The sequence below is a fragment of the Passer domesticus genome, chromosome 3 (assembly GCF_036417665.1).
Source record: "Passer domesticus isolate bPasDom1 chromosome 3, bPasDom1.hap1, whole genome shotgun sequence".
NCBI lineage: Eukaryota > Metazoa > Chordata > Aves > Passeriformes > Passeridae > Passer > Passer domesticus.
The window spans coordinates 90,708,451-90,736,122 of record NC_087476.1 but is presented as its reverse complement, the minus strand read 5'-3'; the positions used below and the strand labels follow the sequence as shown (position 1 = coordinate 90,736,122).

The 27,672-nt window shown below is 39.6% G+C and overlaps 1 protein-coding gene and 1 long non-coding RNA gene across 6 annotated transcripts in view; one reads left to right on the top strand and one right to left on the bottom strand.

The window, feature by feature from the left end:
* KCNH1 (potassium voltage-gated channel subfamily H member 1) overlaps positions 1-27,672 on the bottom strand; it is a 175,195-nt gene that overhangs the window by 81,021 nt on the left and 66,502 nt on the right. For 4 of the 5 annotated variants that reach the window (XR_010359182.1, XM_064414325.1, XM_064414327.1 and 1 more), the window contains 2 exons: positions 10,385-10,584; positions 6,612-6,864 (listed from right to left, as the gene is read on the bottom strand). Coding sequence is in view for 3 of the 5 variants with exons in the window: in XM_064414325.1 (XP_064270395.1) it covers positions 6,612-6,864; positions 10,385-10,584 (453 nt within the window). In the remaining 2 variants the exon portion in view is untranslated. Of the gene's footprint in view, positions 1-1,242; positions 1,830-2,269; positions 2,395-6,611; positions 6,865-10,384; positions 10,585-27,672 lie in introns of those variants that run through there. The other variant, XR_010359183.1, reaches the window with a different exon arrangement.
* Positions 11,029-20,195, top strand: LOC135297119 (uncharacterized). The gene is made up of 3 exons (XR_010359184.1): positions 11,029-11,519; positions 12,376-12,547; positions 14,745-20,195. It is a non-coding gene; the product is annotated as an uncharacterized LOC135297119 (long non-coding RNA).

Below are 27,672 nucleotides of genomic sequence, written 5' to 3'. Positions count from 1 at the left end.
GACTCAAATTGAATTATCCTCAGAGTTACTTTCCTGAGTACTTAGGGAGGAGCTTTATATTCTAGATATTGCCTGAAACATACATTAAAGCCCCAAAACTGTATTCTTTTATTTCAGACAGAAAGCATTCACAAGAGTTTAAATAGTAAGTTTTATGTTCTGAAATACAGAAAGTAAACATGTTGAAAACCTCACAAAATTTGCATCTATTTTGTATTTAATTTTATTTAGTATTCCTAGTAACTTCTTCAGTACAAATTTAACAATGTTACAGATATATATCTCTGAAAAAAAAAAGTATTAATTTGAAATTCGGAGAATCCAAAATTCTGAAACAGAAACAAAACCCTACCCAAAAAAATAAAAAAGAAAATTACTTCAGTGGTTCATCTGCCAGAAATCAGGGTCTTTATAGAAAGCTGACTTCCTTGCTAAATTATAAATTACAAACCACCATGTGGGATAAACCTGTACTTCTCAAAAAGAGTTTTAGTGCTGCTCCTGCATCCACCATGAAATTAAAATTTTATATTAATGTAGACCTCTTTATGCCATGTCCTTTTAAAAAGTTTAGCTGGATCTCCATCTGTAATGCTTTTGCTAAGTGTGCCTGGACACTCATCAAGCAAATCAGACTCTGAAAATTGTTCTTTCAGTTGATGTTTATCGAATCACTTCACAGAAACATGCAACTTGGCCAACCTGCCTATATAAATCAATCTTAAAAAACCCCACCTTTCAACTATAAATAGAAAAAAGCACAGTAGGACTGCTGAGGATAAAGATGGATTTTAATTTCAACCATTCCTTTGTCCAAGCAGCACTGGTCATGTTTCAGTCTTATTCAATAGCACAAACAATGCAGTGATGTTAGATACTGTCAGAAAACTCTTAATGCCATCCATATTCCTGCAACCATTTATTAAGCCTGAGAGCTCAGGAGCCTGGCACTTTTAACACAGAGAGGAGTAGCTAAATTTAAAATTCAGGTGAAAAATGAAGCAGAGAAGTAAGGGACTTCTTCTCAAGGGCTTGGAATTAAATAACAGGCTCTAAAATAACAGAACTAATCTTTGAAAATGGAGTAGTACACAGAGCAGTTCAGTTCAGGGAAATTAGAGTTAGCTCAGGTACTAGGGATGGTCTAAAGATAGCAGCCTGGGCTCAGTTAACTTATCTGCCTTCTTCAAGTGTGCAGAGAAGCAGTTTTCACATGACTGTGTGGAAGTTGCAATGTTTTCCATGGAGAAGGTCTAACACAGACAATACTTCTTCACTGCTATTGCCCCTCCTCTAAAAGAGATCATTCCTGTGGCAAAGTTGCCCTTGCAGCTGGCACTGTTCTATCTGCATGCAAAATCTGTCCCACCAAAATCTGAATCAATCCTCTGGTGTCTACATCTGAACGAAATGCTCACGGCTAAATGAGTAAGCTAAAGCAATTGTAAAGAAAACAAACAATTATTCTTATAACATTTCTTTAAGACTGCAATTAGATCAAATTAAATCAGCAGGAATTTCTCCACACAAAGCAAATGGAGCATTTAATATCCTGCTGAAACAAATCATGGCACACCGAAGTCCCCTACAACATCATGCTAAAACCACAGTCTCCAATCTTGTCAAGTTTGTAGCTTTGTAAATAACAAAAAAGATCTGTATTTCAGGGTCATGCAAATTTCACTTCCTCAGCTCTGTGTGATCTTTAATGTAAATCTATGTGCATCCTTTGTACACTCCTTGTCCCTCTTCCAGAAAATCCCATTCTTGACATTGTGTTATGGTACACTTGATGATAGCAGCAAAAGGAATAGCAACAGCAAACTGACCTGTTGGAGAAAAATTTTACTCCTTACTCACAATAAATTCCTGCCTTGACTTCCCTCCCTGTCTCATTCACTTTACTTGGCCTTGTGGAGCCAGGAGTTGGACTCAACAATTCTCATAGGTCCCTTCCAACTCGGGATATTCTGTGATGTTAAACCAACAGTCAAGAAAAAGGTTTATTCTTTTCAAATTTTTTAGCTCAAATAATGATAGCAAGAACATAAATGCAGAACAGCTGGAATGTAATTCTTGGGACAAACTGTTTGATGGGAGGGTGTTGTTTTTTCTTTTTAATTAAATCTTCTAGTTAATGTTAATTTTTCTCATCCAGTGCTCAGCTCTGAAGACCACAATGGCTTTCAGGACTTTGGATTTTAGTGTTAAATAAAAGCTTAAAGCTCCCTGTCTCTAATCAAGTCCACAAAACTAACCTTTTTCTTACCTTCCATACACACACTGGCTCCTTGCAGGAAGTGTCAAGACCATTTCAGCAGCTTTGAACATCTCATACAGGTAAAGATCTATTGCTCAGTCAGGCCCTCTAGGAGCCATTAATTTTGAAGCAGTCTGAAAATTTAAGTACAAGACACTGCTTTCCTCACTGCTTTTTTTTTAGAAAAAAAATTTTGCCATCCTAATTTTCAAGAGTTTTCTCCTTCCTCTTTCCAGTTTTTTACTGGAATGTTTTCCTAAATGTCAAAAATTACCCCAATTTCAGGCAGAAAGACTTGAACCAACTTGGGTACTAACAAGGTCTCCTATCCTGCCCTTCCATATATTTCCAGGAAATATGTACAAAAAGTATTTTTTGTTGCCAACGACATTCTTTTCTGTAATTTTCATTAAATTATCTAAGCACATACACAATTGGAGACAGCACAGGAATTAGCACTTCTTCAAGCAATGGGGAGGAGAGATTGAAAAGGTTCAGGCTAAATGACTGCAGGGCAGCAAAATGCCTTTTCCCCTGCATATTCCAAAGAAAGCTGCAGTCAGACTTTATGGTCTGTGCCTGGAACATAGTTAATTCAGGAGGAATATTTTTAAGAAGTTATTTGATAAATTAAAACATAGCCAATCTCCTGAACACGGTAGGTTTTAACTTTTCAAAGGCTGCAGTAAAGTCAGGTTTTCTGATGGTCAGGGTCTTAGCCTGAAAGATCTGCTCCAAAACAGAGAAACTACAGCTGCCAAATGAAGTGCACATAAACACTTGATTATTTTAACAGAGGAAACAAATCTTCAACTTTTTTCTAACCACATCAGGATAAGTGGCTAAGTCTTTAAGTAAGAGTAGTTCAAAGAGATACTGTCAGTCTCAGGTGGATAAAGCAGCATCGGGCCAAGTGGGCGGGCTTAGGAAAGTTAAAAGCAAAGCCAAGTTGAAAACATTCTGTTAATGGAAGCCCTGCATGACCTGTGCTTCACTCAGATCTCTTCAGGGCAGGGACTGTGTGATTGGTCTCAGTCTTCCTCAAAGTGCTGAGTGTACGTCAGCACTTCATCCTCCGCAGCAACAGCAGCGTCAGTGGAAGAACAGCAAACTGCCAAAACCAGAATTGTGCCTCATCCTTTAGCTATACTCAGGATGAGCTTAATTCATCCTGAGTTTAGCTTCTCACCAGCTAAACTTCCCTTCTACATAATCCCACTCTCATACTTACACATTAACATAGAAAACATAGTAATAGAGTGGCTTTTCTTGCTAAGTCTTCTTTTTCTGACTCATTTGTATTGGAATGAATCACAAATAAATCAATCACCTGGCTCAGAGGTCATTTTCTACATTTTTGTTTCTGGTTCTTTGACACACCAAAAGCAAAGATTGTGTTGTGTGAACATCAGTAATTTCAGTATTTTAGCATACATTTTGCATAGGATTCAAAACATGTATTTTTATCCCAACAAATCGAACTTCATACAAAGTGCACCAATTTCTTTAAATTTTTCTAAAACATACACAGGTTTGGGGTTGGTTGTTTGTTTCTTTTTAAATTAGCACATTTTTGTGTTTGTGTCTTAATTTAAATTAATGGGAAAGGCAATCTTAGGGGACACACAAAAGAAGTACTTTTTACACTGCTGGCCTATGTGCAATTTCCTCCAGCTCAGTACTCATATTAATCCAAGTCAATCAAAGTCAGTGCTTTGTTCTAAGAACATAAGCCTGAACTGAGGATATACCTGTTTCTGGGGTATTACATGGAACTGATTTGCAAGGATATTATGCAAGTATACACAATTCACTCCAGGGCTACACAATACACTCTTACATGCCAGTCTGCAAGGTTAAACAATTTCAGAACTTGAAAATGCTTCCTATGAATTGGATCCTTTAAGAATTAAGTGCAGTTTGCCTTTGGTTTATGAAATGCTGTACAGCAGTCCCACGGACTGATTCAGAATTGAAATTCATTTCTCCATTGTAAGGAAGACACAGGCTACATTGCCAGCTACAAAGGCTGCTTTATTACCTGACAGCCAGAGCTGAGCAAATAATTCACCTTGAATAATTCGTGCACTTATTTTTTTTATTTTTATTTCCAGAATGCCTGAAAGAAGATTACAGACTCTATAACATACCTGTCAACTAAAATTACCCTATGGAATTCCTCACATGGTTTGCTGTTACATGCCTGATGTTCACAGCTATGCTTGGTTGGGACTGGTAAACAAAATTTATGGCATAGGTGGTTCTGGCTGAGAATCATGTACAATGCACCTTTTTCCCCCCCTTGTAGTACCTTGTTTTTTCTGGTATACATTCATCAAGACCTTGGCAAGTTTAGCTAACTATGAACTTGGCAAGTTTAGCTAGCTATGAAAACAAACAAACAAACTAAAACAATAAACCCCCATAAAACAAAACAAAAAACCAAAACAACAAAAAAACCCACCCCAAAACGCTGTTTACTACAGATAAGAAAACTGAGAGTACAAAGAAGTTAGAGAGGAAACCCCGACCCATCTCCTTCAGTAGTGTGGTGATTAAATTAAAAAATGTTGAAGGAAAAAGAAGTTCAACTGATTTAGAATAGTGAAAAACTTAGTTAAATTAATACTTTCTTTTCAGGATAAAAAAACCTTCAGCAGAAGTCTTCACAGCTTGGAGGAGGAAGGGACACAGGTGTGGAAGGAAAGGGATTCTTTGGTCCAGAAACTGAAACACAAATATTGATGTACATCCAGAGCGAAATCTCACAGAATCCCAAATAGATCCCACTTCATTTTACTTTCCTCTGCATTTAAAATATTCACAAAGAAAATGTGAATAAAGCTCACTAACTTTAGTGAGAGCTGGGGAACTGACTCCAAATTTAAAAAAAGAAAAAGAAAGAAAAAGAAAAAAATAAAAAGTTGTGGGGGGAAAGAGGATCAATAGTTACATCCCAGGAGAAGAGCAGCAACAAAATACTTCTATTCATCCAGATACCAAGGGAACAGCCTCATTTATCTGTAGCTATCACCCTGCAGCAGCAGAGATTAGGAGTTAGGTTTCCTTAACACTGATTTCTCAAGCAATCTTGGCTGAGGACATTCTAAAGTGAGTGCTATGATAAAATGCAGGAGTTACCAGTAAAGATGAGGAGAAAATTGATATCTTTAAAGAACATTTTAAAGAAATTTGATCTTAGTGCTTTTTTGCCTATACTCAAATAGAACAGCAAGATGCTTTGAGGTTTTCTTCTCATGCTGAACCCAGCTGGTGGCATAAAGGTATACAAACTGAGGGGTCTTAGTTTGTGTTCTATATTTGTCATTTGTTAATTCATGAGAGTTCAACATGGCAAAAGGTAGCAAGTTCTTAATGCACAGAATAGACAAGCAGAAGTTCCAAATGTCATATAGCACTGAGCAGCACAGGTGATTCCAGAACAAAAGGGAATCAGTTGTCCTCCAACTTCTCACCTTTTTAGCTTCTTGTGTGGCACAAAGTATTATGAACTTGATTCCCTACAACTCTAAATTTACCCTATGCTATACATGCAATCCTGTTCAAAATTAGAGAAAACATGGAGCTCAGCATATTTATTAGCCCCCTCATTTTTCAGTAGACATTCATCTTAGGAGAGCTGAGTGTATGTGTTCAGAAAAAGGTAAGATAACCAAGATGTTTTATTCTCTTTTTCCAGGCTGCCATGAGTGACAGTTACAGCATTAAGCCACCATGAGAATTTACCTTATCACAAAAGGGCTTGACAGAATCAAATGATAAGTATCACCTCCTCAATGCTCCAGCCACCCCATGATTCATCTACATCTATTGGATTATCACACTCTTTTCTGTTAGCTTTGCCTCAGAATGCTATTCACACCCCCATCAGTTTATTTTCAATGCTTCCAACCCAAGTTAACACAAATTGGCTCTAAATGTTATAAACTATTTTGACTTTAAAATAGATAAATAGTATTTCAACACAACATCTTAAATAAATCTAACTGGAAAAATTCCAGTGAAAGTGGATTATTATAGGGACATGGGAGCGAGGCAGGGAAGCCAGGCACTTCAAGTTTTCTGAAGTTCTAAATGGAATTTCTAATTAGCAGGGATGTGTCAATACAGGGAAAACCCCAAGAATGACCAGGACCCCACGCTAAAGTAAGGTTTCCATTGACCAGATGGAACAGGGTTGAAGCAATATGGACATTAGATGGTTGTCCTTTAAACCTCTCAGTGGAAAAACAAACTTAACTGAAGCTCTTTAAGATTGAGTAGAGGAGGCTATAAATTGCTGCGCATATTTGTATTTATGCAAATGCTTATTACCAGCTCCAAAACTCACCTAATATAGCAACGACTTCATCATCCTGGATTACTTCCAGAGAGCCTGAGACCACGAAGCAGAGGCTGTCGACGCTCTCCCCAGCGTGGTAGATGAGGTCTCCTGGAGCACAGTGCACCGTCTGGAATTCCATGGCCAGCGCCCGCAGGCACCCGTCGCTGGCCAGCCGGAAGGCGGGGTGCTCCTTGAAAACCTTGCGGTTCAGGTGAACGCAGATGTCTGCTCTCATGTCCTTGGGGCAAATCTGCAAAACCTGAGAGGGAAATCAGGCAATGAGCTCCTGTGCACGGCTTCTACGTGCCTGCTGTGGCTAGCTTACCACACAAGGTTTAAGAACCACTTTCCTCCTTCTTATAAAATTTCTGAACTCAGAGTTTATTTTTATATTATTTATCCACAGAAGCAACAATACTAACATAGTCTACTTTACAACATCTGAAGGAAACCACTGCTTTCCTCTCAGCAACATGCTCTGCTAAGGTTTTTAAGACAAAAAAAGAGTACAAAAGTAGAGAAAGTGTTAAAGAAAAGCTTCCTGAAGAATTGTTTCTAGAGGGCAGGTAATTTTTTTGATAGGCAAATTCCATGAAAAGCCAGCACAAATTATATGCTTTAACAACTAAAACAAATTACTTAAAGTTTAATTAACTCATAACACTGAGAATTGCAGGTATCCAAATTTACTCCCAAGTGGCACTAACAAGTTTTTTGTTTACACAGGAAAGGGACTTTAAGGTATGATGCTGTTTTGGGCAGCTTTTGATCTTCCAAATGGAATGTTCCTCATGGCAATTCATGATGTGTGGTCCTAAGAGAACACGAGCTGATGCTCAGCACAGCAGGTACCAGCCAGGGCCATTTCTGAAGGGTTTTAATATAACACAGACAGCCAAGTGGAAAGAATACAAAATCACTGCTGCATGTGCAGATTAAAAGTGGAAAGAAGTGACATGAACAGGGTTTGGGGATAACAAAATCCTTGGGGGATGGTCTATGATGAAGCACATCTAGGACATATTATTTGAGAAAAACATTGACTAGTCTAAGTCTGCCTCTTTTTCTATTATTATTTTCTTAGTAATAACTATTCCATCCAATTAAGGAACACTCCAGTTGAGCTTCAGAGTTCCTCCCACACATTTTCCTAGATGGAAAGAGAAGTCTGTCTCACTGCAAATACTCCTGAAAAACATAAAGGTAACACAAGAAGCACTATGGCTATGCCTACACTTTGAAATGGGGTTCTGTGCAAGATCTGCACAGAGAACCAAGCTATTAATTCTGTGCATGGCACTGGTTCCAGATATCATGCCTGGTACTCCAAAGGCAAATAACTCCACCACCAATATCATCATCTTTGGCCCACCTCCAAACAGACATTTTATTACAGATATTACTTCTAAAAAGAGATGTATGTGTATAGTGTTCAGGTGTAGGGCACTCATGGATGATTTTTCTTGGCTGCCCTGTACAGAAGAGCTGCCAAACCTGCCACTTCTCAGTATTCCAGGCTCACAGAAATGAGCTGAGGCAGCAAGACCAGCGTTTAACAGGGAACACAGGCAGTGGCCATATTTGTCTTTTCCATTATCTCATTTACTCTGGCAAGAAAAACACTCTCTAGTGGCATATTCTTGCCAAATTTTACTACTGGAATTACACACACACTTTTCAGTTACCTGAACATCACACACAAAAAGGGTTGTTTCAATAGAAATAGTAGCAAACCCCCCCGAGTATACAAGATAATATTTAAAATGATGCTATTATCAAAAAACTTTTTGGTATAGCAGTCTAAGAGGAAGTTAATCAATTTGCCATTCTTCATTTAAAGAAGCTGTCTCTAGAGTTCACAAAAATGAAAGGGATTAAAGACATTTGAGATTTACAGATAAATGGAAGAAGACTTTCATTTGTAAGGGAGGTAAGAAATGTATCTTTATGGATCAATTTCAGAATCTTTCAGTAGCTCTTGGTTAAATTATGTTGTACTGGCATTTTCTAGACCAATAACTTAGCATGTCTGCAGTGAACACTGAACTGACAAATTTGTGGCCTACAATATAGTGACAGGACCAGTTCTGTGCTCAGTTCATATTTAAGTCCCTGCCTTATCTGTAGGAAGCTGCACTGCGTTTCAGAGGAGCACCAGTACCACTGTTCTGCCTCATGAGCAATACATGTTTTATTCATGACAAAGCATCCCAGAAGTTATACACAGGCATCAAAACAACAGAGCTCAGACCTGGGAGTTTATGGGTTGGCACAGCCAACCACAGCTTTTGCTGTGCAGATGAAAGCTGAGTTCTTGGTTTAGCAGTCATGGCCAGCAGCAGTTCAGCTATGAACACACCAGTTACTGAAAACAGCACTGTATTAAGCTCTTCGGTGTCCTGACAATTGGAGACTTTTTTCCTGTTTATTAAGATAATTCTCAAAGGCTACACTGAGTATTGTTGTGCTTGGTTTGGTTATTCTGCTGTCTCCAAACGCATCCTCTTAAAGCATTTCTCTCATTATCAAAGGAAGCCAAGAATGAACTTTGAAGATAAGCTTAAAAAAAACAACATGTTTTACATAGCAATTTCTTCTTGTTGTTTTGTTAAAATGATGACAGGAGTTTGTAATGGGGGCTGAATGAAAGCACCAGCACTCATTACACTATGTATCCTCAGATGTCTCTCCACCTTCCCCAAATGCACCTACCTCAAATCACAACCCCACACAAAGACAGATTGTGAGAAAACATGCAAAACAGCTTCTAACCAGTGCTATCCAGCACTAAAATATCATTTCTTTCTGAAAGCTAGTATGGCAGACAGTGCTTACAGAATCATGTCTGGGATCTAAAAATGGCAGATATGCTGAAGACCATTCAGGACAGCAAACAGTGCCCTGTGTGCCCCTCAGTCTCCAGGCAGCTCAGTGCAAGGCCACATCTGTTCTCCTCCTTCATAACGATGCTGTAACAGCTGTACAGAATGACACTGTTTGCTCTTCAACTGCATCATCCACAGTTCAGAATACTAAATTAAGCTGCCAACCAGAAGGCTGGTGACCAGAGCATTGGTATGGTTTCCTGAATGATCCACCCCACAAATTGCATTTGTTTATAAGCAGAAGAAAAACTGCCTATCTCTACAAAAGTTGGCAACTAATATGAAAGCGACAAGGAGTTACATTTGTTCTGGTGAAAGGCCATCTGTTATTGTAAAAGACACGATGGGAATTTATTCAGCAATTCAATGAATCAGAATGATAACACTTGCCTTACACAAGGTAGATTTCAAGCAATACGTTATTAAATACTCCCAGTTTTCACTAATATCTTTAACCTGCACATGGAACATTACATTCTAATTCTCCAAAGACAAAAAAAATTACCTTGTTGAGAGGCCCACAGAGCTGCAAGAAACCTCAGAAGAAATATTGCAAAAAAAAAATCTCATTTGGAAAAACTGTGAGATTGTGTTACAATCTGGAACTTGTTATTTACTTATCACCTTTATTTATTGTAAACTGAGCTTTTCCCTTTATCATTGTTATATTATTTCATGCCATTTCATTAGCAAAACATACATACTTTTACCACTATCATATGTCAGTATGACAGAATAGCTGCAATACTGTATTTGAAAGTTAAAAATTAAGGGAAGCTGCTGCTTAGAACTATTTAAAGAATATTTGTCTCCTTTACTAAGCAGTACCTCCTGTTTATTTTAATGGACTACTTTCAGGATGTGACTTCTTTCCTTGCAGTTTAATTTACTTACCTTTTCAGTATCTATTCCTCTGGACATTGACCAGGTGGAAACGATGTAATCCATCACACGTTCACTCAGTCCTTTAGGGACCTGGTAGAGCTTTAAAAAGTCCCGGACACTGTTCAGCATTTCATGGTATCTGTTTGTGTTGGCGTACATTTGCTGAAATATGGTTGTCACATTACCAAAAATGGTGGCATACAGAAGGGCTGTGAAAAAGAGCAAGAACCACAGAGAAAATACATGATAAGATGTGGTGATCAGTCTGTGTTCCACTGGGCTTTAAGACTGGAAATGCTAGGTTATAAAAATGCATGCAAATATCAGTGCTTTATTAGGAAGGCCTGATGAGCACAAGCATTTTATAGGTCACCTTTAGCACTGCAAATTGAGGACCACCACCTAGTTTTGTGCAAGCATGTCCTGCATCACAGAGCTCCTAAAACATGACTGCTTGTCCATCAAACAATTCAGCTGTACCCAAAACCTTACAAAACCACAACAGCAGACAGAAGAATTTTAAGAGAAATAGCTTGACAGCAAATACTTTAATTTTTCATCTCAGGTTTATAGCACCTGTGTTGAAATACCGTCAGTGACAGATTTCCAGGCTTTAAGTGCATTATCACAGTAGTAAGCTGAGTCATTGTTACCCACCTCGGAGTGACAACAGCAGTGCATCAAAGCAGAAGATGGAATATGTTATAAACAGCTACTATGGGTCAGTAATTTATAGACATAAGTTTAATAATACATAAAAACTTACTTTACATTCTTCAGGCAAAAGAACAGCAAGGCCTAAGGCAAGAGCTAGAGCCCTCAGAGGCAGACCTTTGCACCGCCCTCCTGACTTCACACAACACAGTTATGAAGCCAGCTGGTTCATCAAGATGGGTTTAAGAATAAACACAAGGCAGAAAAAAAGGCAGTGTTTCCAAGCATGGAGAGAAGCAGATGAAAACATACAGGACTTGAGAAGATCCATCTGCTGAAGGCCAAGACAGAACAGCAGGCTGGTGGCAGCCTCAGCAGCCAGGTTTGATGGCTTGCAGAGGCTGGGCTGAGGCTCTTCCAGCCAATCCAGCCCTGAATGAAATGGAGAGACAGGAAGCCTCAAGAGGAGCTTTCCTATATTATGAATCAGGTCAGTGATATGTGACAGGTTGGCTGTAGAGGGAGAGGAACAATCAGACTGCAGATGGGATGATAACCACCTGTAAGTGCTCTGGCTTGCTGAGTAAGTTCTTCCTCGTAATCATTTCCTGTACCCCAAAACAAGCACTAAATTGTGAGTATCATATTACTTGCACTTGAAATAAAAATAAGTCAATGAGAAGCCATATTTACAAAAAATATATTTTGCTTTACTGAAGTACCTCTTTTTGCTGTTTATTTACTCCCTCACCAGCTATTTAAAAAAAAAAAATCTTCATCCCACTCCTTCCTTTGAGAATGCAGCTATTTATTTAGGTGAGTGTCATAGGCAGATATCCTTAAGCCAATTAAGATACTCTAGGGTTCTATGACCAATACAAACCTTTGCAACTGTGCAAAAGAAACTTATGGGACTGTCTTTGTCCTGATCATGAAGAGATGTCATTTAAGTTAAGGCTTGTTCAAGGCCTTTACACTGCTAATTTTCTGTAGAATTCCTTCCTGATGCTACATGACTTTTCTTTTTTATGAGTTTCTGTAGAGAACAGCTCTCCCTTTTTCCATTTACTCCTCTGTACAAACAGGTATAAAAATATTCAGGAAAACGTGCACACTCAGTTTAAAGAAGAGTAGAGAGCATTATTACAGTGACCAGAAACATATATTTTCCCTGCTTAACCTTAACTTGTGCTTGAACATACTGGGCAGTCCAATGAGTAGTGAAGAATGAAAAAATGCTTTACAAAACAGATTTACCGTAACAGCTCCTTAATCCATGAGTATTTTTGTATTAGGACAGCATTACCTATCCCTGAGTAAGTCCTGGTTTGCTCTCTGTTATGCAGATGCAAACATGACCCTACAGGAGACTGCAGCAGCACAAGGCAGCCAGCCCAGCACTGAAATAGGTGACAAATTAGAGAGAGGATGGCAAGCAGATTTTTATCTTTGCTCTCTGGCAAACAGTGAGACCTGGGGGTTCAGTACCTTGGCATGTACAGCTCCAGGCCAGCAAAGGTAAAATGGAGTCCCCACTCTGTCCCATTAATGTCCAGCTTTAATGTGAAGCCTAAAGAAAAACCGGAAGTTTGACTGTATATTTTGATTATTATAAAGCAAGCAATTTCCACTGCAAACTGCAGTTCCAGTATGACAATTATCTTGGCAAGGAAAATTATTCCTGCCTAGCTTAATTTTTTTAATTCCCCAACTTACATCCTTAATTTATCATTAGCCAACCATTTTATTACTATTAAAGACACATCAAAGTCAAGGATTTTTGCAGCCTAATATTGGGTAGATACATTAGCATATTAAACCTTGAACTCTTCTGCACAGAAGTAGCTGGCTGTGTGCCTTTCCTTACTTTCAAAGGAATAATGAAATGAACCCACTGCAGTAGACTGCAGCCCCAGAATGATTTCAGAAACACACACTCTACTAAAGGAAGAAAGTTGGGCTATTTATGACAGAGCAAAATCTCCAGCATTTCTTCTCCAGGAATGTCAAGATCCCTCAGAAATGATATGGCACTCACCCCCTGACGTAAATATATAAAGAAAAACATGTTGTCCCCAGCAACGTGGCTGCTCATTTACACTGCAGTCTGTGATACTCCATTTAAACCAGTGTTTAAATAACATCACAGACAGGACCATAGTCATTGCAGCAGCAAATTACCCACAAGTGAATCATGAAGGTCAGACACAGGTTGCAAAGGTGACCCAATCATCTGCTATTTTTAGTGATGTAACAAGTAAGAATAGAGAAATAAATACACGCCAGTGTAGGTCTCAGCTACCACAGTAAAAGAGCTGGGGTCTGGTTTTAGAATTATAACAGGAAGAATTCTCTCTGTCAGAATGAGAGGTTTACAATTACCCTATTTACAGATGTAAGTGCTGCATTCGGTTCCTGAGATGAATCAACAGATTGACGATGATTTGTTCAAAACGCACTCATGCAATGGCCTCACACACAAAATGTGTGCAGAACTACACAGCAACGAGTGAGACCAACATCAACTAGCGAACAATCTCCTACATCTTGCCCCCAGGACTTGCAGTGCTTTCTGAAAATGAGCTGCCTTCATTTTTGCTACCTGGAAAGCTGATTGAGAAAGTCTGTCTGTCTGCATGTAAATTCCAATTTAACAATTAAAAAAAAAAAATAAACCCCTTTTACATACTGCAGTAACCTAAGTACTATTCAAAGAGCAAGCACCTGCATTTGCAAATAGCAGATGATTTAAATGGATAATCACACTTCTGTTTCACCAACAAGTTCCTAATATACAACAAATTTTTCAGTTCATAAAAGGCTGAAAGCACAGCCTTGAGAATTTGTTGCACTGTATCACTTCTTACTGAATATGAAACACAACTGTAAATTAACCACAAAAACTGCACGTCTCGAAGGCATTTTTCAGATAACACACTGTGAGGTCACACAAAATTAACATTGATCAGATAAAAAGAAAAGCAGAAATTAATTGTATGGATCATCTCATAATTATATGAGAAAATGACATTATTTTCAAATGTGCAATTAGAACAATGTAAGAGCTTATAATTGCTTGAGATTAGGGGTCTTGATTAGTGGTAATTATGCCTACTTATGGGTAGAGAGCATGCAGTTAAAAGAAAAGCACTGAACTGTTAAATACAATATGCAAGCAAATACCAAATTGAACAGGTACCTTAAAGAATTGTTTACAAAGCTAGTTTTGATAGAATTGTTATTTGTAGTCTTGCAATCTGATATCAAAGCTTCTGAAGCGAGATGTACTTATCAAGTATCTACACAACCTTCTAGAACAGTACAGACAGACCCAGAGCTTCTTAATTTGCTTCTTCTTAGGAAATTTTGTGTATTATAAAGTTTCCTATTTGTAATCTTTTATCTACCTTTTGGTTTTTTTTACTAACACAATGTATAAAGATATAATTCCATTTAACTAGGAAAGAATAAATGTAAACAATTTAGCCAAAGTCTAATAGGTCAATTAATTTTCTGCACTTCATGACTTTTCACAATATATATCCAGAACATTTTCACCTGTTATAAAACAAATTACAATTGCTAGTCTTAGCATATGCATCACTTCCTGAATTTCACAACCTGGGAAAAATACATTTTTTCAAGTAAAAGTAAATCCCTAGAGGAGCTCTCCCCTTGCTGTCCCAGTAACTGTTAAATCCTGCTCTTCCCACAGCTCTCTGTTCTTCTGGACAGAAACAATACACTGCTCCACCTCCCTCTTTCATGCCACCAGCTTCTAATTTGCACCTCCAAAGTAAGGCAGTAGCAATGGCAAAGATCAGAGAACTGGCACACTACTGAGCAATTCTGAAAACCAATTTAATGGCGAAGAGCAAAGCAGGAAGCCTGAATAGGCTATGAGGGACATGCACATCAAACCATGTGGTGCAAGCACTTGACTGCTAGGATAAAAGATGAGAGACCACAGGCAAATTTTATTAAACTCTTAGTTGAATCCTTCTGCAAATCTTCTCACTCTCATCATCACATTTGATGAAATCACCCTGCTGACAGCAAATTGGGACAGAGAAGGACAACACTGAGCTCCAGCTACAATGGAAATGCCTCCCCTGCAGAAGGGTAGGATATCAGTGATGACACAATTGATAAAGGCTAAACAACAGAGCATCAGCACATGGAGTTTTTTCATCTTCTCATCACCAAAAAAACCCAAGAACTGCAATGAAATGAACGTCAGAGACATAAACAAGGGAACAGCTGCTCTAAGAAGCCACTTAAGCAACTACCAAGGACTAGAGTAGTAGAAACATCTGTGCACCTTAAAATAGGCTGTCTGCAGCGTGTAAGGGCAGAAAGGGAATTTAAGAACAGCTATGGAAAAAGCACCAGAAACAGCTCCTGCTGCTGCTCTCCTCACACCCTTTCCTAACTCTACAATATAAAAGCAGCCTGTTACTACAGCAGCACAGCCATATGACCTCCTGCGATCTTATCAATTTGCAATGACTTATATTTTACCAGTTTAAGACTTAATGTGGAAGAATAGAGGCAAGTGTTGGTAAACTACAAAACCTTCCAAAGATGCTGAACTCCACCATCCCTTAGGATTCTTCAAAGCTTTCCTCTTGTTTTTTAGACTTTTATCTGGAAGCACCCACACAGCTGATAGCAGCAATCACAGGTGTTTTGGTTTGCAAGCAACACGCACAACACAACTCTCTAACAGGTTTTGCTTTTGCCTTCAGCATGTTTGGGCCAAGATAAACAGCATGGAAAAACACACAGAGCAAAAGTGATCAGAGGAGCCATCAGAGCCAGAGTGAGTACAAGCCAGTAGAACAAACTTCAGCACCAGCCCTGTGCCCTGTGAGAAAGCTCTTTAACATGAACAGCTCTCTCCCAGCTGACAGTGAAGGGCCAACACCACCCTGCTCTCTGTGAAGGGCTGCATCTTGGATCCAAGAGCCTGCTTATGAAAAGAGAGTTCCTGCCAATCATACAAAGGAAGAGTGGTGGCTGTTACCTCCCTGGCCAAGGCTCCTACTTCTGCACGGCAGCGCCTGACCAAATTAACAGTCCTACTAATTAACACTGTAAAATCTGGATTTTGGCAAATTGAGAAGTGTCCAAACAAGTAAAATGGCAAGAATCCTGATTCACAAAACTCATCACTCATTTGTTCTGACAGCTACAGTTTAGTATTGTATTTATCCTGAAAGGTGCCAACAGTCACCAGAGGGGGATTTAGGGAGGCACAGACTCTACTGCAGCCAATATGCTTGCAGAAAAGCAGATTATTAAAGTAATCAGATGCACAAGTCAGAAGTAGCCTGTGAGGACTTAGATGTGTTCTTGGTTGCAAAATCAAGGAGTAACAATCTGGTCATACACTAACTTTCTGCTGTAAAGTGACACCAACAGAAGAGAACAGAAGCATAACGCTGAAAGGAATTAAAGAGAAGAGCACCCCGGATACAGCGAGACTTCAAACTGACAGACTTCAAAATCCCTAACCGTGATCATCTCTCACTTTCAGGGAAACAGGGTTGCACACTTTTACTCTATAAACAAACAGCACTTGCAGACCAATGAGTTCATCTGACTCTTCTTGCTTGAATTACCTGAAGGCATCCATTTCTCAGCAAGGCCCAGCACTTCCACTGATTAGTGAGTCCCAATGGGGGTAGCAGTTTTTACATTCAAAAGTGCATCATAAACCAGACAGGAAGATGTATGTTCTGCCTCATCTTACAGGTAAATTCTGAAACCTGACAGAAAGCTATGACTAACTCCAAACACAGTAATACCTAGTCATTAATTGAAATTGAGGCCTTAACCCTTGATAGCAAAAGGACTTTCCAAGAACTAGTACAGTTTAATCAATGAGTCCACAGAAAACCCCTTGCAGAATCAATTTATTTCAGAGAAAATATAACAATATGGGACAGCAAGATCAACAGGCAAGATTTGAAATGGTGATAATGATAAATCAAAGGTAAGACTAGAGAAAAAGGAAGATTCTACAGAAAATGGCACTTCCCAGTCACCTCTCTAAATTTTATTCCCCACAAGATAGGTTTACCTCTGATAAGGTAAAACAGAATGGCAAGAAAATGTACCAATTTTCACAACTAGTTACAGCAACTACAATTCCTGTAAAGAGCAGTAAATTTATCACAACATCTTCAGGAATGTCATAAGGAATTAGTCTAGAGAAACAACACTGAAGTACATATGCTCAAAACATGGAGCATCATCAACATTTTGCTCGATGTGCCAACTTGATTACCAAGAGGAAAGTAAGTGTACAAACAGATAACTGCTGCAAAAACTATCTCTGCTCCAAACACACCAGGGCAGACTCCCCAGTGGGACACTTTTACCAACACAGGAAGAACTCAGCTCAATGTATTCACAAGCAGGTTTTACCATTGTGAGAATTAATAAAATGCCAAATCTGATTAAATCCTCTGCAATTTGTAAGAAAGGACACTCTTTTACTGTTTTGTAGAATTTTATGGACAATAAAATTTAAATTGTCTAGAAAATTGAAATGGATTTCCATTTCATTTCCCTGCACTAATGAACAGATCACCATTTAAATGACGACTGAGCCATTTAAGGGCATCATTTTTCTTCTACAGTTTATGCAGAGTAATGCATGGCCATTTTCAATTACTTGTTAAAATTAAATCTCCAGTTACTGCTTCTAGATTTTTACTCATTTGCACCCATATGAAAGTTTTGCTTTCAAAGCTCAGTTTTATCTACTTTCAACTTAGCTCAAATGGTTTCTCCCAATTAAACACCAGCTCTCCTCATTATTTAAATCTATTACTGAAACAGAACTACGCAAACAAAAGAACAAAAACAAAAATCAAAAGCCACAATTAGGAAAGTTCTCTTCATGGGAAACTGCTCACCTACGTAGTTGTCAGCATTCCTCTGTTCAAGCTATTTCCTCTGTGACTTGTATGATCCTTTCCACATGGCCTTGCAGGAAGGAAATCTAAGGACACTCAAGGAGATCATCTGTTATCCAAACTTTCTGGTCCTTTCCCTTCATCACTGCCACACGTTCTGCTGGGCTTTGCACTGCTGCCTCAGGCCGGCCCCTGTTGGCAACTATTGGACCTCATTTTGCAATAACCTATCCATGGTCTTTGAGAGTTCAGCACCGGATCTGACTTTTGCACACCAAAACCACCAACCAGCACCTGGATTTCTGGACAAAACTTACCCCCATCACTGATGCAACCCAAGAGTTCAATGGCTAAAGTCACTTGCAAAGTTCAAGCAAAATTCTCTTGTCTGTTCCTTTTGGTCATTGCTTCAAACTCATTTAATTAAGGAATCTTACGTTTAGAGCAATTCTTTGTTCCAAATTATAATTGGATTGAGGTGGCTTCTCTCTACTCCCACCAGAGCACCCGTGTGGGAAGTTTATAGCTGGCTGCATTCCTTGCTGATCATGTTCAGATCTGAAATGGCCAGTGAGACCACAAGGAGGAAGGACCCAAGGCTTCCCCTGAGACTGCAGTGATCTCAATTCTCATTAGGCTTAAAGCCTCTACTCAGCTGTGCTTTAAGGACTACTGCAAGGTGTGGGCATGTCTGCCTGTGGTGAAAGTTAAGGACACAGTTCAGAGAATTACCAAGACAAAGCATTTCTCTTCAACACTTAACTTTCATCCAGTGACTTACAAAAGCTTCTGCTGTCTATGTAGCAGTACAGCACAGTCTTTTTTTAGGTTTTGTCTTCTCTGAGAACAAAAGAAAAGGTAAAATTTTAATGCCTATAAATTACCCCAACATAAAAGCAGAGTGGGATGGAGGTACTCTGGTGTCATTTTGAAGAGAACCAAAGGTGGGTGGTAGAGTGCTGGCCTCAACCAGACAGCTGATGGAAAAATTGCTTATCCCTCATCTCACAGACTCCAGAGAGAAGACACTTCTTTGGATTAATTGTATTGTCCCCAAACCCAAAATTAAACAAAACCCTAAAAACAACTAAAAGTGGGTACCTGGAAGTCTGTGTGTTCCATAGCTCACCTGGTTTACACTCAGCAGGCCCTTCAAGCTGACTTCGCTCTAAGCAGTCACACTGTGAAACCAGCAGTGACCTCTGCACTGACCAGACACCAGAGAGGCTGTGCTCATCACCCAGGAGCTGCCAGGTCTGCTCAGGTGACAGACCGCCAGCAAGTGCTAAGGGCATGGCTGCACCTGACAGGATTAATGGACACTGGACATAAGGACAACAATTAATTCTCAGTTCAGATCTCCTCTACTGTGAAATTAAGCCCCTAAAGCTAGTGCACTTAACTGGACTACGCTGCACCTGTGTGCTTTGCCTCTCTGCAGCTCACTCTGAAGCTTTTGATGCAATAAAACCTTGGTAAGCCACCCTGGGGTGTTGTTACTTCAATAACCACAGCCAGACTGCAAAGGGGTCATCATCAACCTGCCAATCCCTTCTTGCACATGCACAGCTTTTACTTCTGGGTACAACAGTACAAACAAGTTAGGTGACTATTTTCTACACAGGGTTTTCAAGCACTTCCCAAACAAACCTAAAGACAAATTGGTGCAAAACCTCCCCTTTTCTGGTATCACTAAATAGTTAGAAAGATTTAATACTGCTCATAACACAAATAAGAATAATGAAGTTTGGAATTATGTTGACTAAACCAATGAGGCTGGAGACAAAGATGACATTTACCGATGAAGACTAATTTGGGGTGGTTAAAGAATAATTGTCACTGGTATGACTAGGTCTGAGTCATGCTCCTCCCACACACTAATCACAGGTGTGCTTGCAGACCAAAATCAAGAGGTGCACATGGTATTTACAGGAATGTGACATGGGAATAACTCATAGACAGTGGCTTCTCAAGGGCCACTGCTTTACTGACAAGTGAAATGACAGGCTAGTGAAGACACAGATGGTTTATCAAAAAATAACTGGAACCACTGTTGTGTTTTTAATGACAAACCATGGATGACTGCATGTGAGAGGAATACTTGCCTCTGAAGTGGTGAAGAGGGTTACAGCCTAACTTTCTGAAACAGGTATTAATTTCTCTTCCTATGGCTCTAGTCTTGAAAGTACTTTTCTTCCAGGCTGAGTCTGCTATTTTATTAGAACTCAGCAGGACTAAAAGCAGCAGTAAACATGCAGGACTTCCATACCTCACTTCTAAAAAGGATAATCATGATATTCAGGGGTAGATGCTATTGGCTAAGAGATACTGACTGAATTATTTTTAAAGTAAATATTACACAGAAATTATCTGACATCTAAAAGATATCAAGCAGCTGCATTTTGTGCTTTGTTAGCAAGTCACCACAAAATGAAAATATATTTGCACATAAACAAACACACAGTCAGAAGTAAGGATGTGTTACTATCCCACTGGGACCTTTTTAGAGAACTGTTCTGCTTGTGCAGTACCTGCCAGGCACCCAGGAATGGCGTTTGCAGATGCTAATAAGCTGAAGCTGTCCAACAGAAAGTACAGAGAACTCTCAAAGGCAATGAAATATCTCTGTCAGTGATTTGCAGCTACAAACCTCATCCAGTAGTTAGGCACACAAAGCTTTTCCTTGCTTAGGGAAGAACAATTGGGAAGGCCATACTACAAATATAATCCCCTGCAGTCACTGAACATCTGGGATACAACAGGCCTGTTTCAAATATCAGTGCAGGAGCAGAGACCTGAACTCAGATCTTCCATTTTTCTGAAGAAAATTGAATTTTCCTTCACCTAAAGGTGACTGGGTATTTTGAATCAAACAGAAAGGAAAGGAAAAGTGTTTTTACTAGTAGAACTGTTCCAATCTCCATAAATACAGCAGGGGTGTGTTCCCAATATGTCCATATCCTTGAAGCCTTTGAACCATGAAATGGATTAGAATGGAGGAGGCAGATACTCTGGACATAAACACAGACTCTGCTCTCACCTCTCCACAGAGTAATGTGTTTTCTGGCAGGCTTGCTCAGAGAAGCTTTACTTGACCAGCCATGGCAGATCAAGGACACCTACTATCCTAGCACTCCCAAAAGATCCTAGGAAAAGTAATTTCTAAGATTCATTGTAGTGATTTCACAGGAACTTTGTTCGCATGAACAAAGTCTTAGGAACCACAAGGAAATAAGGTAGTTGTACCAACTGGTGAAAGGAGCCAAAATCTCAGCATAAGTAAACCCTGGCACAGCATCAGGAGTCAAACCTCAGAATAAACTTTTCATCACTGCGGCATGGGGTACACAATGTAAGAGCAATGAACTCCTGAACTGAAATCTTTGATCTTTGGATTCCAAAAGGAAATCCCCCCAGATGCCCACTGTCTGCTGACACAACGCTGGATGTAGCTTAACCCTACAGCAGTCCCAGGGCAGTCACTAAGGTCACATTCCCTGAGAATTCTTACAGATCAGGGAGAACTTTCATAACATCAGAGGACTTCCAGAAGAGTTTTTGCAGCTTTCACAGTCTTTTCCTTGTTTAAGCACTGAGGAACTTGCCTTTTGTAATTCAATTTTCTGCCACGTACAGGATCACCTAAGTAGCATTTTAAATCTTCCAGATCTTAAATTCTTCCTCCCCACTGGTGAAGGCAACAAGAAAATCTTACAGCTCATTGGAATATGAATAGTAAGACTGCAGATGAATAGTAAGATTTGGGAAAATGATTGTGGTAAATATATTCCATGTCATTAGAGGAATTTAAGTTGTCAAGTATAAAGAAGTAAAAAAGCAGGAACTTATTTTCACACCTAAACTGTGGTAATAACCTGCATGCTCATCTTTTGAAAGCTATGTGAAGTGAAGAACTGTTTGTAAGCTGTTCATGTGTGCTACCATGAATATTCATTTACTGGTCTTCAGCACAAGGCAAGGATAGAATGCTTTTCAACAGCTTGAATTTCTGATATTGCATAGCTACTACTAGCTGACAGATATTAATGATTCTTGACAGAATGCTTATCTTTGAGCTGTTGCTGTAATCAATCAGCACAAGAGCAGCAGGCTATTAAAATATTTTTCTGTCAAGCTCTCTTGACATGCTTTGAATGGTACATAGCCTCGATGTCGGGTTTGGATTTCTTTAGGTGTTTTGTTTGTTGGAGTTAGTTTGTTTGTTTATGGCTTTGGGTTTTTTGGGGGGTTTTTTTTGCAGGTTTTGTTGTTGTTTTGGATTGGTTTTTAAATAAGAGAATCCACCTGAAACCACACAGCTGGACTTTCTTGATCAGAATCTCTTGAAGTTGTCCTTAAATATCAGCCCTGATGCTGAACATTCAGAATTCAGTCACCATGGTTTCAACTCCTTCTGACAAATGTCCCTCTGGCTTTTTTCTATCCTGCCTTTCTCCATCTATGCATGCATACACTCTCTTCTTTGAAATGGTTTCTCCCTGTCAGACTCTTGTCATTTACCTGGCCCATAATTACTCTTCCTGCTTTCTTCCAGAAGTTTCACCCTCCTGTCTTCCCTCACTTCTTCCAATTTTCTATCCAATACTCTGTCTTCCTCCAGCCTTTCAGAAACCTGCCATGGGAGCAGTGATTTAGTAGTCTCTCTGCATCACAAAGCCTGTAAAATTTAAATCAACAGCTTAGCAAACCCATCAAAGAGGTTGCCAGACCTTTTTGGCCTCAATAGAGAAGCCTAATGACTAGAATGACTAGGAGGGAATCAAAGTTAAATTAGATGGTCAGAAGAATTGGGTGACTTCACAGATCAGAGGAGGGGAAGAAGGGGAAGGACAGGGATACAAACCTAAATATGTAAGCACGGGGTTAAAGAGCAGAAAAGGAATGCAGATGAGGTTAGGAACACAGAACACAAAGGAGCATCTGATAAATGAACTTGTGAAAAAAGCACAAAGAGTGTTTAAAAGTCCAGTTTTCTCCATAGGCTTGGCTTTCCTGATATCATTACCATCCAAGATTGAAAGACACTTCAGTGGCACTGCAGAGGGAGGGAACAGATACACAATGGTATGCTGTGTACGGAGCACAGTGCAAGCCACTCTGCACTAGTAAGACGTGAAGAGTTAAGAGTGGCAAGACAGGCAAAGCAGAGACCTGGAGCAGTTTGTATATGGCCACAGAGGAGCGTGTGACAGAGCTGGGAACTCAGCCCAAACCTGCCAGCTCAGGGCCTCTCCCCTGTCCACCAGCCCCACACTGTCAGCCCTGAAGAGACAAGCAACAGGGTTTTTCCACCTTTTGCTTTGCTCTTTGCCTATCAGCTTGTTTCCTTTGTGGGCCATAACACCTGTTTGCTGTATCCAGGACCTTCTGTAAACACAAGAGGGCAACGATCATCAATCTCTCTGAATGTTTGGTAGATTGCAGAAGAAGAACACTGTCTCTGGCTGAATCTCCATTACTCCAGTAAAAAAAAAAAATGTACCAAAAGCCTGCTTAATGAAGAAACAGTTTGAGTTGGGACCACGTTCACCAAGTGAAATGCAGTAAAAGGCTGAGCCGTGGCTTACGTGCATCCCTTAAAACTTTGTTTGAAGAGTGTGTCAACATCATGACTGCCTTGCAAGACTCTTTAGACTGAGCATGTCAGACCAAAAGAACACAGTGCCAGTGATAACAAATAGCCCAGTGAAAATGTTGTCTTTGCTAGAGGCTAATGAATACAAAGTCATCCATTTTTGTATCTTAAAGCAAATACTCTATGATTTTTATTTGCTTTTCTCCATTATTTCAATTATGAAGCTTAGGGAACAAGCCAGAAAGATTTTAAAAAAACACTTTAGAACAAGCCAAGGAACACTAGACGACAAATCCAGAGAGATTATTGCAAAGGACACTAAAGAGGACAAAAACATTGAGTCCTAACAATATCCTCCATACAAAACCTAAGTAAACAAGTTGTCACAAGCAAGGTGTGAAAGAGAGGGATGAAGCCCTTTGTGTTAATCTGCAGACTGACAGCAAAGAGCTTCAAGAGCTTCTCCACGGCCACAAATCTCTTCAGAGCATTTTCACTTGCCCAGGTTCTCACCATCAGTGTGCCATCAGAGACAGCATGCATCCCATGCATTCAGAGACCACTGCTCTGCAGCTGGGAGAGAGGAGGCAGTGCTGGTTCTGAGCATGCTGCCAGCATTTTGCACATTGAACCACTTTTCCTCTCCACCTCTGTGGATCTATCCCATTTGCCATTTTTCTTCTATCAGTGACGAGCTAGAGGTGTTAAATCCTGAACTGTTCCAAAGGCTACCACATTCCATACATGTTAGTGTCGTTCGAGAAGGGCACAGGAAAGAGGGAAATTGCTCAGAAAATCATTTTTGAATGGAATCACTATGAAGATAGCCAAAATAGAATAGACTGTGTTACCACAGTCCTAATCCAAATGCTGGAGGGGAAAAGACATACTTATGTATCACACAAAAGGCAGAAGATTCTTAAGGGCCATCTTTTTTACTTCACCTCACACATTAACAATATGTTTTCCCTTCCAGATGATGACCACTGGGATCTGAAAATTCCCAGCATTTAATGGCCAGTCCTGACTCCCTCTGCTGGTACTTCATACAGTCTCCTCTTCCTCAGCCTTAGAATAGGAGCAATGTCCTTTTAGCAGTTCCAACAGTAGTGCACAGTGGTAACACAGCAGTTGTCACAGCCGTTTCATTAAAATGTATACATATTTTGTTAAGTCTTAAAAAATACTTTGGAATCTTTGAGAGTCCATTATCACAGTTTTTATCTTTCCTGTGTTATTCTGCCCTTGTACTTACAGTCTAGTACATTTAGACTTCCAGCTAGATTCAAGTTAGAACAGAATTAAGTAGTAACAAACATAAAACCTCTCCTTGCCTTAATGCATGGTTTCACACTTCACACAAAAAGGACAACTGCAAATAAAAGTCTTAAACCCAATTTCTCAACACTGCAGTAAGAGTGAAGCACAAAGAAAGCTTTAAATACTGAAAGTTGCAAGCTGGCAGTGTGGGAGCTCATTAAAAAAAGCGCTGCACAAGAATGCTCAAGGCAAATGCCATTCAAACTTTTTCAACTCTGAAGTTATTTAATCGTCACAGCAATCACAAGGGATAAAGCATTGTTTAAAGGAACTGGCTTCTGTAGGCTTGGTGCTGTTCAGTCTTCTGGAAAGGTATTTACTGTAAATGTGCCATAAATTTAAAATGTTCCTCAGTTCTGAAAAGCAATCTTTCTGACCTGAGGCTTGATACTTCAAATTGCAGAGCACCCTCAGCTGAAACAATCCAAACAACGTGGGACTTCTGAATGCCCCAAAAGATCACAACCACAAAACAAGGGTAATGAGAAATATTCTGCAAGTAGAAATACTAGTTTTACATATACATAAAGCTAAATTCATCCTTCTGTGTGTATTTGTCATCAATTTCAGTAAACCAGCATTAAGACAATATAATTTTTGCTTTCATACTTTGTACTCATTCCCTGAACATTAAAAGCTATGGTACCAGGGCAGTGTCAGCAAAATCTCTGTTTCCATATCATATACATTTGCATGGAACTGCCCAGTTTCGCTTTTCATTGCATTTGCAGTTTCCTAGACTGTTCTGACTGGATGAAAGCATGCCAAAAAAGCAGCATGAAAATTATTACAATTGCTACAAAGCTGTGGACAACCAGTCTGAGACATCTGCTTACTTACTCAAATTTAAAAGGTTATTCTGGAAAAGGTGTAGCAGCATCAGTGTTGCCACAAACTCCCTCCACCACAGCTACAGTCTTTTCTTGCTGAAGTATTCATTTCTACACTGTTTTCTGTCAGCTAACAATCCATAAAGAAAACCCACTTCTCTCCTTGCTTTCAGGAAAACCACAACCTGGCCCAGCCTTCCCAGCTGTATGTTTAGTGAACTGCTGTGTTTTTGTCTCATGATCTGTGTATCCAGCATCCATAAGCATCCCACGAAGTGCATACATGCACCAAAAAAGGCAGATCAGCATAAACAGGTGCCATAGGCTCTCTCCCATCACCTTGGAGAGCAGTTACACTTGGAAGAACTTCCAGAGAACCTCACTATAGAAGCTGATCAGTGACATTCAACTTTTTACCATAGAGTTTTAACAAGAGGATGTTTAAAATTAAAGGGGAAAAAAACTGAGTACAGTGTTGGTGCTGACACTTGTGTTGGTATCACACACTCAGTACTCAGTACCCTGCCAACACAAACCAGCAGGTTTCAGAAGGACCCCAGCTGAGGGAGAGCTTGAAGACAAATGATTTAACAGCTGCCGTCTGGGACAAGAGTTTAATTAACATAATCAAAGCCATTATTAGGTTAATCACCAATTAGCATCACCAATTAACTCACTTATGGCCAGTCCCGAATATCTAAAAATCAGTGCCTGAAATGAAGCACACACAGCACTCTGTGGTATCACACTGGACCAGAGTGAAACACAGCAGAAGGGAATTTACTCCGCAAAAGAAGACACAAAGGAGGATGCTTTTAAGGATCTCAACAAAAACAAACATAAAAAAAACAACAAAACAACATTAAAAGCCCAGTTTTAATAATAAAAAGCAACAAGTCACACTTGGCTGAAAACCAGACATGCTAAAAAGCACCTGTGCACAGCAGCACAGCTTGGGCAAGGTCAAGCACAGAACCCTCCATGCAGAAAACCACAGCTGTGCTGTTTGAGGCAAGCTTACAAAGGCACAGCGACCAGCCTAGCTCAAGCACAGGTACATACTATCACTGACTACAAGTTCAATCTGTCCATCACCCACCACCTTTTCCCAGGTGCTCCTAAGCCTCCCCCTAATGCCCGGGGTCCAGCAGCTCCATTTCTTCACCAGATGCTACTGCTGCCACAGCTGGGGGCCAGTGGGTGCCTCCCCACAGTGTGGGCTGGGCTGTGGGCACTGGCAGCTAAAGGGCGCCTGCATGTCCTAGCTTGTCCTCAGAGCACTGACTTTCAGGTTCTACACACATCCATCTTTTTTCATGATTCATTCTCTTGGGTTTCATCCAGAGAAGGCAATACATATAATTTTCATGTCTATTCAGCACTTCCACTGACATTAAACTATGCATATGGCTATCTCAATAACTGCATAATTTTGTGTATCTTTCAAATCAACACTTTCCAGTAGGTCACTATTAAGTGTCCTTACTTTGTTGGTATCTTTCTTGAAAGAAGACTTGGGTTTTTTCTAAGAATTCTCTATTACGAGTATTCTCTCCCTGTCAAATTTTAGTATCCAGCCCTGCTGTTCTTATATACCTGCTCTGAAGATCAAAATATCATTTTTAAAAATGGATAAACACCACCCTTGCTCTCAGAAATGGCTGACCTTGATTATCTCAACTTGAAAATTGAAAGATTTTGAAAGTTACAAACATGAGTCAAATGGAAAATAGAGAGAAAATGTGTAGACAACCCTAATTATAGATGTTGTTACATTTTGTCCTAATGCTATCGTGATGACAGCAGACGGATAATAGCAGTAAAATCATAAATAGTAGGAAGGATTCAGAGCATAAGGAATAACACAAAGCACATCATCAGCCTGTGGAATGAACAAAGCCATCAGTAAAAAAAGCTCTTTGTTTTTGGGTTGTGTTTGTTTTCCCATTCTAATGAGAAGACATGGGTTCA